Source organism: Oreochromis aureus, linkage group 7 (genome assembly GCF_013358895.1).
Source record: "Oreochromis aureus strain Israel breed Guangdong linkage group 7, ZZ_aureus, whole genome shotgun sequence".
NCBI classification, from domain to species: Eukaryota; Metazoa; Chordata; class Actinopteri; order Cichliformes; family Cichlidae; genus Oreochromis; species Oreochromis aureus.
Window position 1 is genome coordinate 15955257 of NC_052948.1, and position 15400 is coordinate 15970656.

Sequence of the window (15400 nt, forward strand, 5' to 3'; positions counted from 1 at the left end):
GGGTGGCAATAAAAAAAACACAAGAGGAAGCCCATTGCTTTCTTCATATCCCTCCTGACTCATGTTTCTGTAGCTTTGCTTTTTGCTAGTGCCGTTGTCCCTGCTGGTAGCATAAGATGGTACTTGCAGCCTATTCAGGTTGCATATCCTTACATGCTGCCACAAGAAAATTTACTGGGTCTTCCTGCACAGTCCAGCACAGAAATGGAGAGGGCATCAACCAGGCATCAGGACCAGCAACTGCTCCTTTGTGCGAGGAGGAACAGGAGGAGCTCTACAAAGTGACCTGCAGCAGGCTACTCGTGTAAATGTTTTGTCAGAAACACTCGTTGAGGTCTGCCAGTAAAGCTCCATGTGAGCCCTGGGCACATGTGACAGATGTGAAAGAGTCTGGACACAGCATGGTCAACATTACGCTACCGGCAACATCACCCAGCATGATCCTTCAAGGTATATCCTTGAAGGATACCATAAACCTCCATGTTCCAGCCAGCAGTACCAGGCTAAAACCCTCGGATCTGATGGTGGCCTCAGCCATCACGTTTCCCAGGCCTGAAGGTGTGCATCTGACACTGCCTGATTTCACCACAGACTGTCCATTTACTCATCTGTGACTTTATCCAGGTCTGGGGGAGGATTCCCAGGACACCCTCCACCATCACTTCACGAGTGTTCCCAGATGTTGGGACTGCACATGCAAGTGGGGGCTGTAAACAGTAATAAGTACTAAATGAGCTGGATCAGCCTGTAATTTGAATTTCTAACTCTGCTTTTTGTGGTGGTTTTGAATCCAGCCCTCAACAAGCTGCTGAATTTGGTTTACACTGACTGTTATATCATTTCATACTCAGCAATTTATACTGCCTCCGTGCATACCTGTAAAGATTTTTTATCTTGAATATTTCATTCATTAAGAGCCAGTGTATAATTTAAGTGTTTCCTTAATTTTCTGGAGGTGTAAAAAGAATTGATGGATTCCTAAACACGACTCTAAGAGATCAAGTATTTGCCCAATTATTCCAATGAACTACAGCTTTAAAGGATATCAATCCTTTGTAGTAATGTTTTTAAACTACAATACAAATGCTACAAATATGTTAAATAAGCAACAGAAACAAATTCCCAAAGCCTTTGTATTTGTATAGTTATTTACACTTTTGCCAAATTTTGAGTCAAATTTTCAATTTGTACAACTTTAGTTATATTCAAGTATTTGAATACATTTTCCACACTGGGCAATTAAAAAACAAACAAAAAACAAACATGAAAAACCAGGTAAATCTGAAACTAAACTTTAACATCACTACTGATTATTGCACTTGATAAAACCGGATAAAATGGTTACCTTATTCTAGTGAATGTGCAGGTAGATTTTACCTAATTTTAACTATTCTTCTGAAATGCACTACAGACATATTTATACATATCTAATATGCAGTATAATAATTTTACTACATAATTGTGTAAATTACTTAATAATACATATTACAACTGTAATGTACAATTGCCACCTAATCATCAACTTTAATATCAAATATTTTTCTCCATAATTTAAAAAAAAAAACAAAAAACACAACAACAACAAAAACCTGAATAAGATGTAAATTAAAAAAAAAAAAAAAAAAAAAAACAAAACAAAACTTTGCAACTCCATTACTACACACGAATACCAGTGATAATCTTAAAATTCTTTATTCATAAACTTGATGCAAGTTTACAAATTACTGTACATGGTCAAAATTTCTTCAAATGAAAAAAAAAAAAAAAAAAAAAAAAAAAAAAAAGAAGAAAGAAAGAAACCCAAAATGAGCCAAGAGTGTCAGACTTGTTGGTGCCAGAAAATGAATTGAGATAAATGACACACAGTCCAGTTAGAGAAGCGCCCAATTACCACGCCATGACCGTCACACTTGAATCATCTCAGTATCTGCGGTGACCCGAGTATTTGCATTTTGGAGGGAGGCAGTCACATGTGGCTAAAGGGTCTGTAACAGAGGGTTTAATGTGCACCTTCTCTCTACACCTGACCTCCACCCTCAGATACATCCTATTGTCACAGGTCTGACGTAAGCAGTGTGCTGAGAACAAAAAAGAAATTCTGATCAGAAATTATTCACGATATGACACCTTTCTGGGGAGAAGGGGGGTGGGGGTGGGGAAAAAACAAACAAACAAACAAACAAACAAACAAACAAAAAAAAAAAAAATCAGTGAGAGCAATTACACAAACTGGTCAACATGCTACTTGCAATCCAGCACTCGCTAAGTAAATTGCTTTATTACAAAGTCATGCGACCTGCGTTTTAAAGTTCAGTTCATTTCCTGTTTCAGACATCAGATCAGTGGGCAAGTATGTCAAAACATTACTGGAACTGAGCACTAATTAAATCCAGAAAGTCACCCGCAGCTCAACATAGACATGTACAGAACCCCCTCCTAAGTGTTGTTTGTTACCTGAGTTGCCATTCAAATGTACTTTTGCAGACAGTGTTAGCAAATAAACTGCAAAAGAGCCAACAGATTGATAGATACAACGTGTGTCCTGTAATTTGGGGAACAGCAGTACTCTGTGTGTATTACAGGATATTGCATGGTCAAAGTTCAAATGTACAGTTTTATAATCACACTACTAAATCATCCTTTTCCACAAGCAACACTGAAACACACCTGTGCTATATTGTAATGGCAGAGGAAGCCCTACAGATAATGGACATTTAGCTCCAAGTCATGTCGAGTGACAGGGCGGCAAATTTTAAATGGGCAGGGAGGGGAACGAAAAACAAACAAACAAAAACACTACAACAAATTTATGAGAGGATGATATGACAAATTTGCTTTTAAAAAAAAAAAAAACAAAAACAGAAGAAGAACAAAGAAACATCCAGAAAACCTCAATTTATTTCCTCAATAAAGTCCACTCCAGCAGATCTGCTGGATGAAATGACTGCAATCAAACCCAACTTTTAGACCAGCGACTGAATAGGGGTTTCTGTACAACTTGCTGTTAACTTTACACACAAAGGGCTTCACTGTCAGCATCCAACTAGCCATCAACCTCTACAGCGATTTAAAAAAAAAAAAAAAGAAAAAAGAAAAAAAAAAAAGCACTTGCAGCCTTTAACATAAATAAGGCAAGAGGAGCCAAGAGGGGTTAGAACTTCCATCTTCCCATCTTATGTATCCTCTCACTGTAAGATATACAATATGGAGATTCTGATACATTTCATACCTATCGGCCTTATTTTCTAATTAACTGCAAGTTGATTTGTTCACAACACTGCAGCATTTTGTTTCTGCTTGACCCGATATTCTTCACACATAAAAAGCAAGCGCAAAAACAAACAAAAAAAACCCCCAAAACAAAACAAAAAAACCAAAACAAAAAACAGTGAGTAGTAGGTAATCTCAAATTTAAGATAAGCTTACAAAATATGAAATCGTATCATTTGTTGTCTAGGATACCCAAATAATAAAAAAAATGCCAAATAATATTTCTAGAACAATGTTTGCATTTATGTACCAGTTAATTTCCAAAAAAGAAAAAAAAAAAAAAAAGGAAACGAGAGAAACAAAAGCAGTTGTGATGAGGTTCTGCTTCTGCATCAATCTTCTTTTAAAATTCCCACTAAATGAGGGGTAATGGACTGAAGCCCGCTTTGTCAAAGCAGCTGAAGAAAAAGCATTTCCCCAAATTTCAAGGGAGAAAAGTTTTTTTTTTGTTTTTTTTTTGTTTTCAAAAGACAAATGAGCATATTTAGAAAACAGAACTAGTGATAACCTCACATAATCCTCCTCACTAAAACACTGAGGGGGAGAAGCAAAGTGAGACCGGAATAAAGTCTTTCCTGGAGCGAGGTGACGGGAATACTTGTCAAATGAGCCAACGATATGGTTTCTGTGAGAAAGATGATATATTCCCAGTAAGTCAGAGAGGGAAAATATTCCAAAGAAAGCAAGACAACTCAAAGACATGTTCCCGGTGCATAGTGGTAGTAGCTCCTTATCCATCCTCTTTAGGTGGTGTGTACCAACCTGAAGAAACAAAGACAAACACAGGTATTTAAAGAAGCTATGTTAAAGTGGAATTCATTAACAGTGCATATTGTACACGAACACACAAAAGCCCGATGTAAATGCCTTTTCAAACAACTAGAACTGTAACACAGATGTGGTAAAAGAAGAGTGCACAGTTCAGCCTGTATGTGGGTCATTGATGCGCTCGTGCACAGAAATAGGTCAGATCATTTCTGTTAAATGAATTAGAGTTTATTTTATAAAACTTTTAGTTCGAATACATTTGTAGTGCCTTCAAATATGAATTTTTAAATGTTATCTAAAACCTGTAAGTGTCACATGGTTCAACTGTTCGTTTAAATGAGCATCTCTTTAACTTGTATTTTATTTTAAATATTTTACATCTAGGCTGGTACCCTTTAATAGCAGGTGGTATGACCAATGTGTGTAAAAATAAAAAAAGGACAAAAAAAAAAAAGAAAAGAAAAGAAAAAAAAAAAAAAAAAAAAAAAGCGATGTCTATGCCATTGCTACCAAAAACAAAGGTCAACATTAGTGTCCAAGTAAAATCCTATTTAAACTGGTAATAGTTGTGAAAGTAAGGGGTGCAATCTCAGATCTTTCTTGCCTAATAGCTTTTATTACTTAATAGTTTTACTTAAAATATTTTAGAGGCTCAACTTTTGTAAGTCATGAAGTGAATCAATTGTTTTATACAGAAACTATTTAGGCACAAAATATGACTCAGATACGTGACACAAATGTATAAAATATTCATACATAAATGTGTTCATGCATGAATACTAAATACTACATGCAGTAACCAAAAAAAGGCCATTTTAAACCAAGAGAAACAGGGTGTATATGTGCTACATGCAAATGAAACGTGCACTTATAACCTTTAAGTACAGTACAAAAATGCAGTGGAATTTTACATATGTGAAAGTATGGTTAAAGCTAATGGAAATGCCATTAGTAAAAACATCATACTCAAATTGTAATTTGTGTGAAAAAACAAACAAATAAACAGTGGGACTAGTCTGAATTTTCTTTGTAAAAAGGTTCATTTTTTAATGTTTTTGCCTATAAATTTTAATTTCCCTGTAAGAAAAGCTTATTCATGTTTACATTTATATGAAAGTAGACTGTATACATGCATCAGTGCATGGGGACCGTTAGCTAAGGATCATGATATTCCCATTGTGTGTTTACTGAGCGTCAGTAAAACATAACTCTTTCCTTACCATTCTTTTCATGAATCTGAACCAGGGATTTGTATGACTGTTGTGCTCTGGCAAGATTGTACTGGTTCTGAAAGACAAAAGGCAACATGTTAATATGCAGAAGCAGTTTGCTCTACAGGATGAACCATGCCTTTTACTTGTTTTCATTACTGAAACAATCCTCGTTTAAAAAAAAAAAAAAAAAAAATCACACTAATTCATGAAATGTGTTACCTTATTGGCTCCAAACTGCACCCTGGCTTTTCCTTTAACCAGAGTTGCATTTATCTGCATAATGACAGATTCTATGGAATAGGCACTGCTCCAGCCCTAACAAACACAAATGGAAATGAATCAGTTTCTGTTGTTAGTCATAATTATTATTTTATTAATCCCATTTGCATACCTGTTTTGTGAGAAGTTCCATGCACAATGCTCCTCCCCCTAAAACGTAACTAAGAAAAAAAAAAGAAAGAAAAAAAATTCACAAATGTGTCATTAAGCAAAAATGTTTTCACCTTTTCAAAAAAAAATTGGTCTTTTTCTTGCCCTCCAGAATTTTTTTTTTTTTTTTTTTTACTTTTGCTGAAATTATCAGAAGTCTTGAAAGTAAGTATAATACAGTGATGTATGGCAATGGTGTGTGTTTTATAATTCCTTTTAAATTCAATTTTAACTGCTTCACCTCTACTGCCATAAGCATAGATACAGTGAATCTTCACACGTCATACCATACTTATTTACAACACGATTTCTCTCTAGCTGAGAATCTCCTTTTCTATGATAATAGGTCATTTCTACCTAATTAACACAGAGCAACCAAAACCACTGTCTCTTTTTTTTTTTTTTTTTTTTTAAATCCTAAACCACTTGACACATTTTTTATTATACATATATTTTTATAATTTTTTTTATTTTTACTTAACTCCAACCTTTACAGTATTATAGATATTATATTATTGAACTCCTTATTAAGCGCCTGTAATTCAACTATATTTTGTTTTGAATTTTTACTTCTGACTTCCTTTATTTTATCCTGTTTAAGTTCTGTTCTTTTGTTCAGGTTTTTACCATATTATTTCCATACCAGAAGTCTTTCATTATCCATTGATAACTCTGTTGTCACACCTTCCCCTCAGGTTAAGAGCCTTGGCGTCATCCTCGACAGCACTTTTTCCTTCACAGAACATAAATAATATCACTCGGTCTTCCAGTTTTCATTTTCTTAATATAAACTGCCTTCGTCCTTCACTCACTCCAAACAGTATCGCCATACTTGTCAATGCTCTTGTCACATCTCGTTTAGATTTGTGTAATTCTCTTCTCTATGTTCTACCTCATAAATCAATTCATAAATTGCAGTTAGTTCAAAATAAAGCTGCTCGTATTATATTCCAAATTACATCTACTGAACATAGAACACCTGTTCTTAAACCGCTCCATTGGCTTCCAGTTCACCTCCATGTCAATTTCAAGAGCCTGCTTCTTACTTTCAAAGCACTTCATAAACTTGCTCCCCCATATTTATTTGATCCTTTCCATACGTACTCACCCCCTAGTACACTCTGCTCTTCTTCAGCTTCCCTTCTGTCTGTTCCACCTGCTCGCCTGACTTTCATGGGACTTTTGCTCAGAGACTTTGCAGTTCAGAGATGTGGTGGAAGTGCATTCCAAACTCTCTCTCCACTTTTAAATTGCATCTTAAAACCCATCTATTCAAAATTTCATACCCTTCATCATGATTCCGTCTTAATCCATTTTTACCTTGTTTAGCTTTTATACTTTATTTTTCATTTACCTTATGTTTTGTTTTTTTCTTGCACTAATGTAAGGCGACCTTGAGGGTCTTTAAAAGGCACCTATAAATAAAATTTATTATTATTATTATTATTATTATTATTATTGTTATTATTATTATTAGTTTTTCTAAAAGTTTTTTCTTCAAACACCACCTATAAAATGGCTTAAACAATCTTAAGGTTGCAGAAATTTACTTTTTTTTTTTTAGTCTAAACCATGGGATGTTATTTTTTAATAACAGAAGACACCATTTGAAGTTGTCAAGCAAATTATAAAGCATATTCTGGGCAGTAACATTCATAAGATGCATATGATGTATGTAATTTGGGCTGGGAACACTACTGCACACTCACCCTCCAGAGAGCACAGGCGAGACAACCCGTACAAAAGGTGGGTCAAAGGGAAAATTATCCTGTTGTAGAGAAGAAGAAAAAACTGCCTTGAGACAGCCCTATACTACGAAAAAAAAAAAATAAAGCTGTTGACAATTACTTCCATAGGACTCACTTTATAAGAGAAATTGAGCAGAATGTAATCCACTCCTTCCTTTTCTTTTAAGACCTGCAAGTCACTATGTAATGGACTATCTGGGTCTACCCTGTAACAAACAACAAAAAAGGTCAAATAAAAACAGCATTTTCAAAGTTGGAAATGTAAATGGAATCAAAATCCACTCAGAATAAGAACTTACGTCCTTAACTTCACATGCCATTCATAAAGGCTGTCATTGACTAGTTCGACTGAATAAATACCTGTGAAATGAGTCACAAACACACAAAGAGCTTCACTTAAAGCTTCTGAAAATAACATTAAATACAATGCAAGCCACAAGCCTTGAGTAATGGCTCCTTTTATTCACCTGTCTTGTAACTCTGTGACCTGTAGATCTCCCTGAGTTCCTTCATTAGGCGGTCTGAGGCTTGCACTGAGCCAGAGACTGCACCCTGCAACATAAAACAACTGACGGTTAAACAACTGGACAAACAGGAAGCATACCAGAGGTTTTCAGATTTTGCACAATTTTCTTGGACTGCTGCATTTTTGCACTGAGTGTTGGATGTTGCTGTTTAACTGGTAGGTTACATGAGAATGTACGTCTTCCCTTTATAATTGACAGACTCAATATGAGTCTGCTCAATTATGCCGCGCCCAAAAAAAACAAATCATAATCAAATTATTTTCTAGTAGAAATTCATACAAAAGACTAATTATCTCATGATTGTGTATTCATAATCTCCGAAAGCCAAAAATATTAACTGAGATTAAGGTTTGATTAAAAATGTGACAGATGGAAATCTTACATTCAAGTGATCTTGTCTCTGATTTTTACGGATTTTCTCCAAGATAGCCAGATTTTCTTTTTCTATCCCTTCATCTTCTGACTTCTTTCCATCCACCGGCTCCTCTTCTTTCATTTCGTAATGGTCCAGGTCTTGGTCCAGATCAATATCCTGCTAGCAGAACACATACATTTGTTCAGAAAAGAGAGAACCCCCCCCCCCAAAAACCTTAAAGATATTGAGCAAATTGACGATCAATCAATGGATCATATTTGGTTACCTCTCCCATTTCGTCTTCTTCTTCCTCTTCAGAAGTCACCTCATCTGATAACCCATGCTGTGGAAGGTTGGAAATTGAAAAACAGTGAGTAGCTAAGATCAACGAAAGACTCTTGAGCTTTACTCTTATTTAGTGAGCTTACTTTTCTGTCTTGGGTGATCGGGCCAGCTGGTAGAGGCTGGTCCAGCATTTCTACATCTGGATGTTGTGGCAGGTTGTAAAGACGACAGAGATCACAAATTAGGCGCTTCAACTGCTGTAGAAGCTGTAAGAAACATTGAGAAGATAAACTGTTAATAATAATATTAAATTGCATTTTCAAAATGTAGCAAAGCATCCTATGTGGAGCAAGATCCATATCAACCATCTTACCAGTGTGCTGCCTTTCCTCACATCTTCTAGGCGCTCCAACACTTCAGCCAGACTGGGATCATCAGAGTCGACAAACCATATTGGTGGCGTTGAGGGATAGGATTCCTGCAACAGCAGCAACAAGAACACATACAAATTTAGCTGATTGTGCTCGAGTGCTGATGGCTTTACAGTCAACAGAATGCACTAGAATTGTACTGTGAAAACCACTGCTTTTAAGAAACAAAAATGGCACCCTGGGTTAGAAATCTGATTAACATAAAGTGTTATCAAGTTTGTTTCAGAGTTACAAGCGACTTCAAACCAAAAGCCTTAGCCCACACACCCACCCACCGCACAAAATTAGCCTCTTACCAGCTGAAGAGCGAAAGCAACTCGAGCACGAGAGAGAAGTGGTTAAGTGCTCCTTTGACATTTCAATTAGGTCTTAATACAGTTTTTAAAGTCATGAGTAAAAATCCAGTTTTCAACTGCTGTGCTTAGCAGCAAATGTATTCAAACAGATTAAAAAGCATTTAGACACATATGGTGTCTAATATGTAAAGTTTTGGTAATGTAAAAAGACCAAGAGAAGAAAATACTGCACACAGAAGGAGAGATCCATGTATATATTAATAAGAGATGTTTTATTTTTTATTGTGTTTTTCAGAAAGTTAAGAAAGATGTTGAGAGAAAACATATTGCATATTTTATACAGCAATGACTGTGCAGTATTCATGTTAAAATGACTGCACTGAAGTCTAAGAAAACTTCCCTACTTTTCAACTGATTCAAGATCCCAGTTTAAAAAAAAAAAAAAAAAAGTTTTTGGTCTCGATTGGTAGTTTTAGTTCCGTGTCAGACTAGAAAAAAAAAGTTATGGTTTATTTTATTATTTCAATGATTAATAAAGTAATATAATCAAATACATGATAATTAAAATTCAAGACCAATTTTTCTTCTCGTTTTAAAGGTTAATAAATCTGCTGGCTTTCCAGAGTCTGAGTAATCATGCTGATTAACTGAGTCAGAAACATCCCTCAATCATAATGCCTGCTTTCAAACAACAAAGATGGTGATGGCCAAAAAGCCAAACTCGTGTTTAATCCATGCATGCGCCACAGATGAAAAATATTATAGTATTTACAACCTACAAACAAACCTGACATAAAATCTCTCATCCACCGTGGGGAGGAGTTAAACACACAGTGCCACAAACTGTAAACTACACTGTGTAAACTGGGCATCTAATTGTAACCATGACTTGGATGCTGACGTGAATGCTCTTTACAAGTCAGAGACTGGTGAACTGGTAATTACGATGCCTTCATTATCAGCACAGTGCAGTGTTAGAGTAACTCAATAATATGTGCCTTTCAACTTCTTAGTAATCTCCATACTAGAGTTCAGCTGATAAACTGATCCTTTACACAAAATGTCATCAAGTTACAAGTTCCTGCTCCTATTTTACACCTTCGATAACTAAGTGTCATGAGATTTGTGCTGTTGTTGCACATTTTCACATTTATTCTTCTAACTGAACTCTGACTCTCATTCAAGAAAAATGCTGTAAAGTTTATTTTATACTTGCACACAGTGGCCCCCCTTTTTGAAAGCTGGAGTGTGTGGTACATAATAGGCGAGCTAGAGAGTCAGTCTCTGCAGGTATTTAAACAATTTATCAAGGACAGAGTACAATGGCAAGGAATTTTTGGAGGAAGACTGCTGAATCAAGTAGAAAATGAAAGACTTTTGTAGAGAAGTCTGGAAAAAACACCTTTGTGTTTGTAAGACACTTCCAACTTCCTATAAATCATTGCCTCCAACTCCAGCAGTCAAGTGTACCAGTATGTGTGACTGTCTAGGATAAAGCCATCTATAATTTCATCCATCTAATTTCAAGCTTATCTAAGGTCAGGTCACAGAAGCTGTAACCCTTAACATTATATTCCAAACATCTTTTTACTCCAGTTACTCCTTGAGGACACCCACTCCATCCCAGTACCCAGGGGAAAAATAACCTGAGTGTTCTGGTTTTGACCCAGGGTCTCCTCCTAGTTGCCAGTGCCCAGAAAACCTCCAAAGAGAGGTGTCAGGGAGGTGTCAAGGAGGTATTCTGACCAGATACCAGAATCATCTCAGTTGGCTCCTTTAAAAGTGAAGCAAGAGGGACTCTACTCTGAGCTCCCACTGGATATCTAACGTTCTCACCCCGTCTCCAACACTGAGCTCAGCCACCATATGATGGAAACCGATCAACCCCCTTTTATTTGTGACCTTGTTCTCCCAGTCACAACCCAGAACTCATGACAACAGGAGAGGGCTGGAACTATAGACAGTACAAAAAATGGTCGTAGCATCTGATGTGGGTCTGAAAAGTGAAGTCTATTTGTCTAAATCTGTTACGTTCACATGATGGCTCTACGTGTACATGGTAAATAATGTGCACTTGTCTTTAAATAATACCAGCGAGAATAACAGCATCAGTGGGTGCTCTCCTATGTTTCACGAGACAGAACCTTTGGTTTATGCTTTGACTTGTCTTCCTCCCTTCATACCAACCAGTGGTGGAAGATTGCTACCCCTCCCTGAGCCTGGTTCTGCTGGAGGTTTCTTCCTGTTAAAACAAACTTTTTCCTTCCCACTGTCACCAAAACACTTTCTCATAGGAAGTCACACGATTGTTGGGTTTGTCTGTCTATGTATTATTGTAGGGTCTACCTTAAAATACACAGCCCCTTGAGGCGACTGTTGTCGTGATTTGGCACTGTATAAATAAAACTGAATTAAATGTCACTTTGCTTTTCTAATCCTTGGATGACTTGGCTTAAATATCTTTTAAGTATCAGCCATGCCAATTTTTCAACTATTTTAAATCAGATATTTTGTGGCTGTCTGCCAACTTAGATGCTAGCATAACACTGTGAATGTGCTGCTTACGTAGCCTTAAGCTTTATTTGTGCTCACTACATTGGTAGCCACATTGCGCACCTACTGTGATGTCACTGCAGTACATCAGACTAGAAATCTTGTCCTGATTGATGGAGGTCAGACAAAACCTCTGCATCAATGCTTGTATAGGAGGAGGATGCAAAGGAAGCAGTTTTGTTATGTTATTTTCCTTCAAAGTCTCATCTTTCGGAAACAAACTTAAGTGGCGAAAACTGGGCCCTAGACTGCAGTCTAAAGGGGCAATTATAATTGGTATTGTCACCCTTGCAAACAGTGGTGCCTCAAGCCATGCTTTGTCATTTAGGCTACTTGTACATCTACATTTTTGGTGGCAAAGCTGGTAGACATGAATGTACGGCTGTGATAACTTTTACCACCTTTTCAATGATACAGCAGTATAGGAGCTCACAGATTCACAAATTATACAGAGGGAGATGCCTCCAGTTTTGATTTCTTCTACTCCTAAACCAGCACTGATGTGGGGGTTTCTGTCTGAGCAGAGACGAATGCAGTTCAGGAGAAGAATGAAGCACTGGTATAAATCCTGACCAGTTTTTGGTGACATTACTGTTTGTGCACAACACGATCAATGCAGTAAACCTAATGGGCTTTTACATAGCTAGGATTATGCCAAAATAAAAAATAATAATAATAAAAAAAAAAAAAAAAAAAAAAAATCACTCCATAGCTCTGATCTCTTCGTGGAAATCTGCTTCAAATAATACCCAATGATATCAAACATGACCATGTTCACAGCATGGGGCTACATTTAACTCACAGCTACCCCTCTGAACAGGAAAAATGCAATATACCTGAGTGTAATCTAGCTTTCCTTTAGCATGGGCTGACTCAAAAGGACACAGACAGTGAGGTTTAATCTCAATATGGCAAGGTATTCGGAACGTTTCAACAAGCACTCACGCGTCCTCAAAATGAGCATAAGTGTAACTGTGTGTGTGCATGCTTCTGCTGAGAGGAGGATGTGGTCAGGTTGTCAGGAAGATTCATCATCTGCTTACCTGAACCAAGCAAAACAAGTGCCAAGCGAAAAGAAAGAGTCTCAGTTGTTAATAGATTACACCTACCTTCATCTACATTTTGTGATGGCTGGGAATGTCTGCTTTGCGCAAGTTTGAATTTGATTTTAATCACTGATGTACTGGAGCGGGCTGTGAAACGCGTATAAATACTAGGCCCGTGTTTCTTTTCTTGGGGGGGGAACTGAGTTACTAAAAAATATACAGTTCCGCTGACGTTAACAGCTGGTCAAAAAAAAACCAAAACAATATTGTCACGTACATTTCACATGTACATTGTGTCGCTTTCGTCATGGTTTAGTGTCGAGATAAAGAAGCCACTAACGTAACCGCTTTAATGTATGCCAGTAAGTTCGTCAGAGGGATCAGTCTACTTACTGAAAAAGGCAGAAAGGACGACCGAACAGCATTCCATTAAACCGCTTCTATTTCACGTCAATTAAAGCCATGTACGGGACCTCGACGCTATGTCTGTTTAAAAAACACACGTACACAGTGAAATACTGCTTGAAAGCAGCTGGGGTGTAGTGAAAGCCCTCGTATGACTGAACTAAATTAAGTTTAAATTGAACTAGATATAGTCCATAAGTGATAAAGTTAGCCGTTGTACTACTTTCAACAGTAACGCAGTTAATTTGGCAAACAAAAACAAGCTAGCATTAATGTTAGTTTCAGTTAACAAGCTAGCAAAAGCAACCGCAGCGTCGTTACTAATGACGTTTTATTGTATAATTTTTCAAAGTGAACATAACACTGTTCGTGTGTCGTCCGCTTTAATCCACGGGGTTACTCGGATTTTAATGGCCTGACATAGTTTATAAATGAAAGCGAACACTTTATTCGTAGTTAATTTGTAAACACGGTGCCTTCCGCGGACCGATTTGGTTTCAGTCGATAGTCAGAGGCTGGGTTAGCTTGTGCGCAGAGCTGGCCTGGACTCACCGTGATGTTGCAGTGGATGATCAGCAGCTTCTCCCCTGTTACGTTGAATTGGCAACTGAGTTCATCGGGTTTCCAGTCTATTATTCTGAATCGTTCGTGGTTTGGGTCAAAGATTGACTCCAAAAACTTCAGTTCGGCCTTCAGCCCCGAAACCGACATCTTCTACTCATCTCAAACCACCAGGCCGCTGGCAGAGGGGAAGTCGGGGCGGAATGCGACCGCGCAGTCGAGTCGGCTGTACGGATCTCGCATATTAGCGTGAGAACAACAACAAAGGGCTGGAGAGTTAGCTTTATATAAACCTGTGTGGTGCACATAGACTCTTAGCAGCATTTTGACAGCTGTGACACCACATAAGTACATAAATATATTTACCTTGTTTTATATTTATTTTCGCACCAGTACAGATGGAGTCATAGTTGTGACTTTTGCTTAAAGGAACCATTTAATACCATGAAAAGGTTCAGTGTTATAGAAGATAATTAGTGCCCCCCACCCCCATGTTTTTTTTTATTTTAAAAAAAAGAGTATTTCCTATATGCTGTTAAACAAAGCAAAGAATTTTAAACACAGACAACCTAGTTTTATTTGGGATGATTACTACTTTACACATAGAATAAAATTATAAAATTATTTCGGAAAAAAACAAAACTACCAGGGTCAAAATTATTAGCTTCCCTAATGCCAACAGTCAGTTGTGTATCATTTTGCTGGATAACAGCCTGGAGTCATTTGTTGTAGTTTTCACCAAGACTCACAAGCACATCTTGAGCAATCAATTCTCCTTTGGCAAATCTCTCAAGCTCCTTCAGATGTGATGGTCTTCTGTCTGGCAGGGACTCTGGTCTTCAGTTCACCCCACAGATTTTCAATGGGATACAATTCAGGGCTTTGTGTGGGCCAGTCAGCAATGTTCGCTTTGGTCTTCTGTAGGTAGTTCTTCACCAGGAGCGACCTATGCTTTGGGTCGTTGTGTTGGAAGGTAAAGTGATGACGCAGACACAATTTTCCTCTTTGAGGTTTTTTTTTTAAATAAAAATCTTCACACAGCATTCTTTCTTAATTATTGCTTCTGCTTTGATAAGATTTCCAGTTCTTGATGCACTGAAGTCTCCCCACAGCATAATACTCCCACCACCGTGTTTACTGTGGGGATGATGTTCTTTGGGTTGTAGGCCTCTCACTTTATTCTCTAAACATAAGCAGCATCTCTGTGGCCAAACAGCTCTAGTTTTAGGCACACTGCCAGTATAATCCTTCTCCAGGTCATCCTGGGGATACTCCAGTCTAGCAAGAAGGTGTCGTTTTTGCAAAAGCAGAGTTTTTCTTGGTCTGAAACCTTGGGGTCCATTCCTGTGCAGTGATTTAGTTATTTTCTTCTTTAAGACTACAATTGTCTTCCTTCTCATATCCCAACTAGTCGCAGTAGATGGCTGCCCCTCTCTGAGCCTGGTTCTGCCTGAGGTTTCTTCCTGTTAAAAGGGAGTTTTTCCTTCCCACTATCGCCAAAGTGCTTGCTCA

At 37.5% G+C, this 15400-nt stretch overlaps 1 protein-coding gene across 2 annotated transcripts; it reads right to left on the minus strand.

The window, feature by feature from the left end:
• Positions 1-1676: 1676 nt before the first annotated feature.
• LOC116332672 (ubiquitin-conjugating enzyme E2 Q2-like) lies at positions 1677-14157 on the minus strand. Of its 2 annotated transcripts, none has more exons than XM_031755708.2 (13): positions 13880-14157; positions 8970-9074; positions 8740-8862; positions 8598-8654; positions 8339-8488; positions 7897-7981; positions 7729-7789; positions 7545-7635; positions 7391-7449; positions 5644-5692; positions 5472-5567; positions 5259-5325; positions 1677-4032 (listed from the first exon to the last, which is right to left on the minus strand). In XM_031755708.2, the coding sequence occupies exons 1-13, from the start codon at positions 14036-14038 to the stop codon at positions 4001-4003; spliced, it is 1134 nt and encodes a 377-aa protein (XP_031611568.1). In that variant the 5' UTR covers positions 14039-14157; the 3' UTR covers positions 1677-4000. The 2 variants fall into 2 exon arrangements, with proteins under 2 accessions (XP_031611568.1, XP_031611567.1); XM_031755707.2 differs by having other exon boundaries at positions 8339-8491.
• Between the last annotated feature and the right edge of the window lie 1243 nt (positions 14158-15400).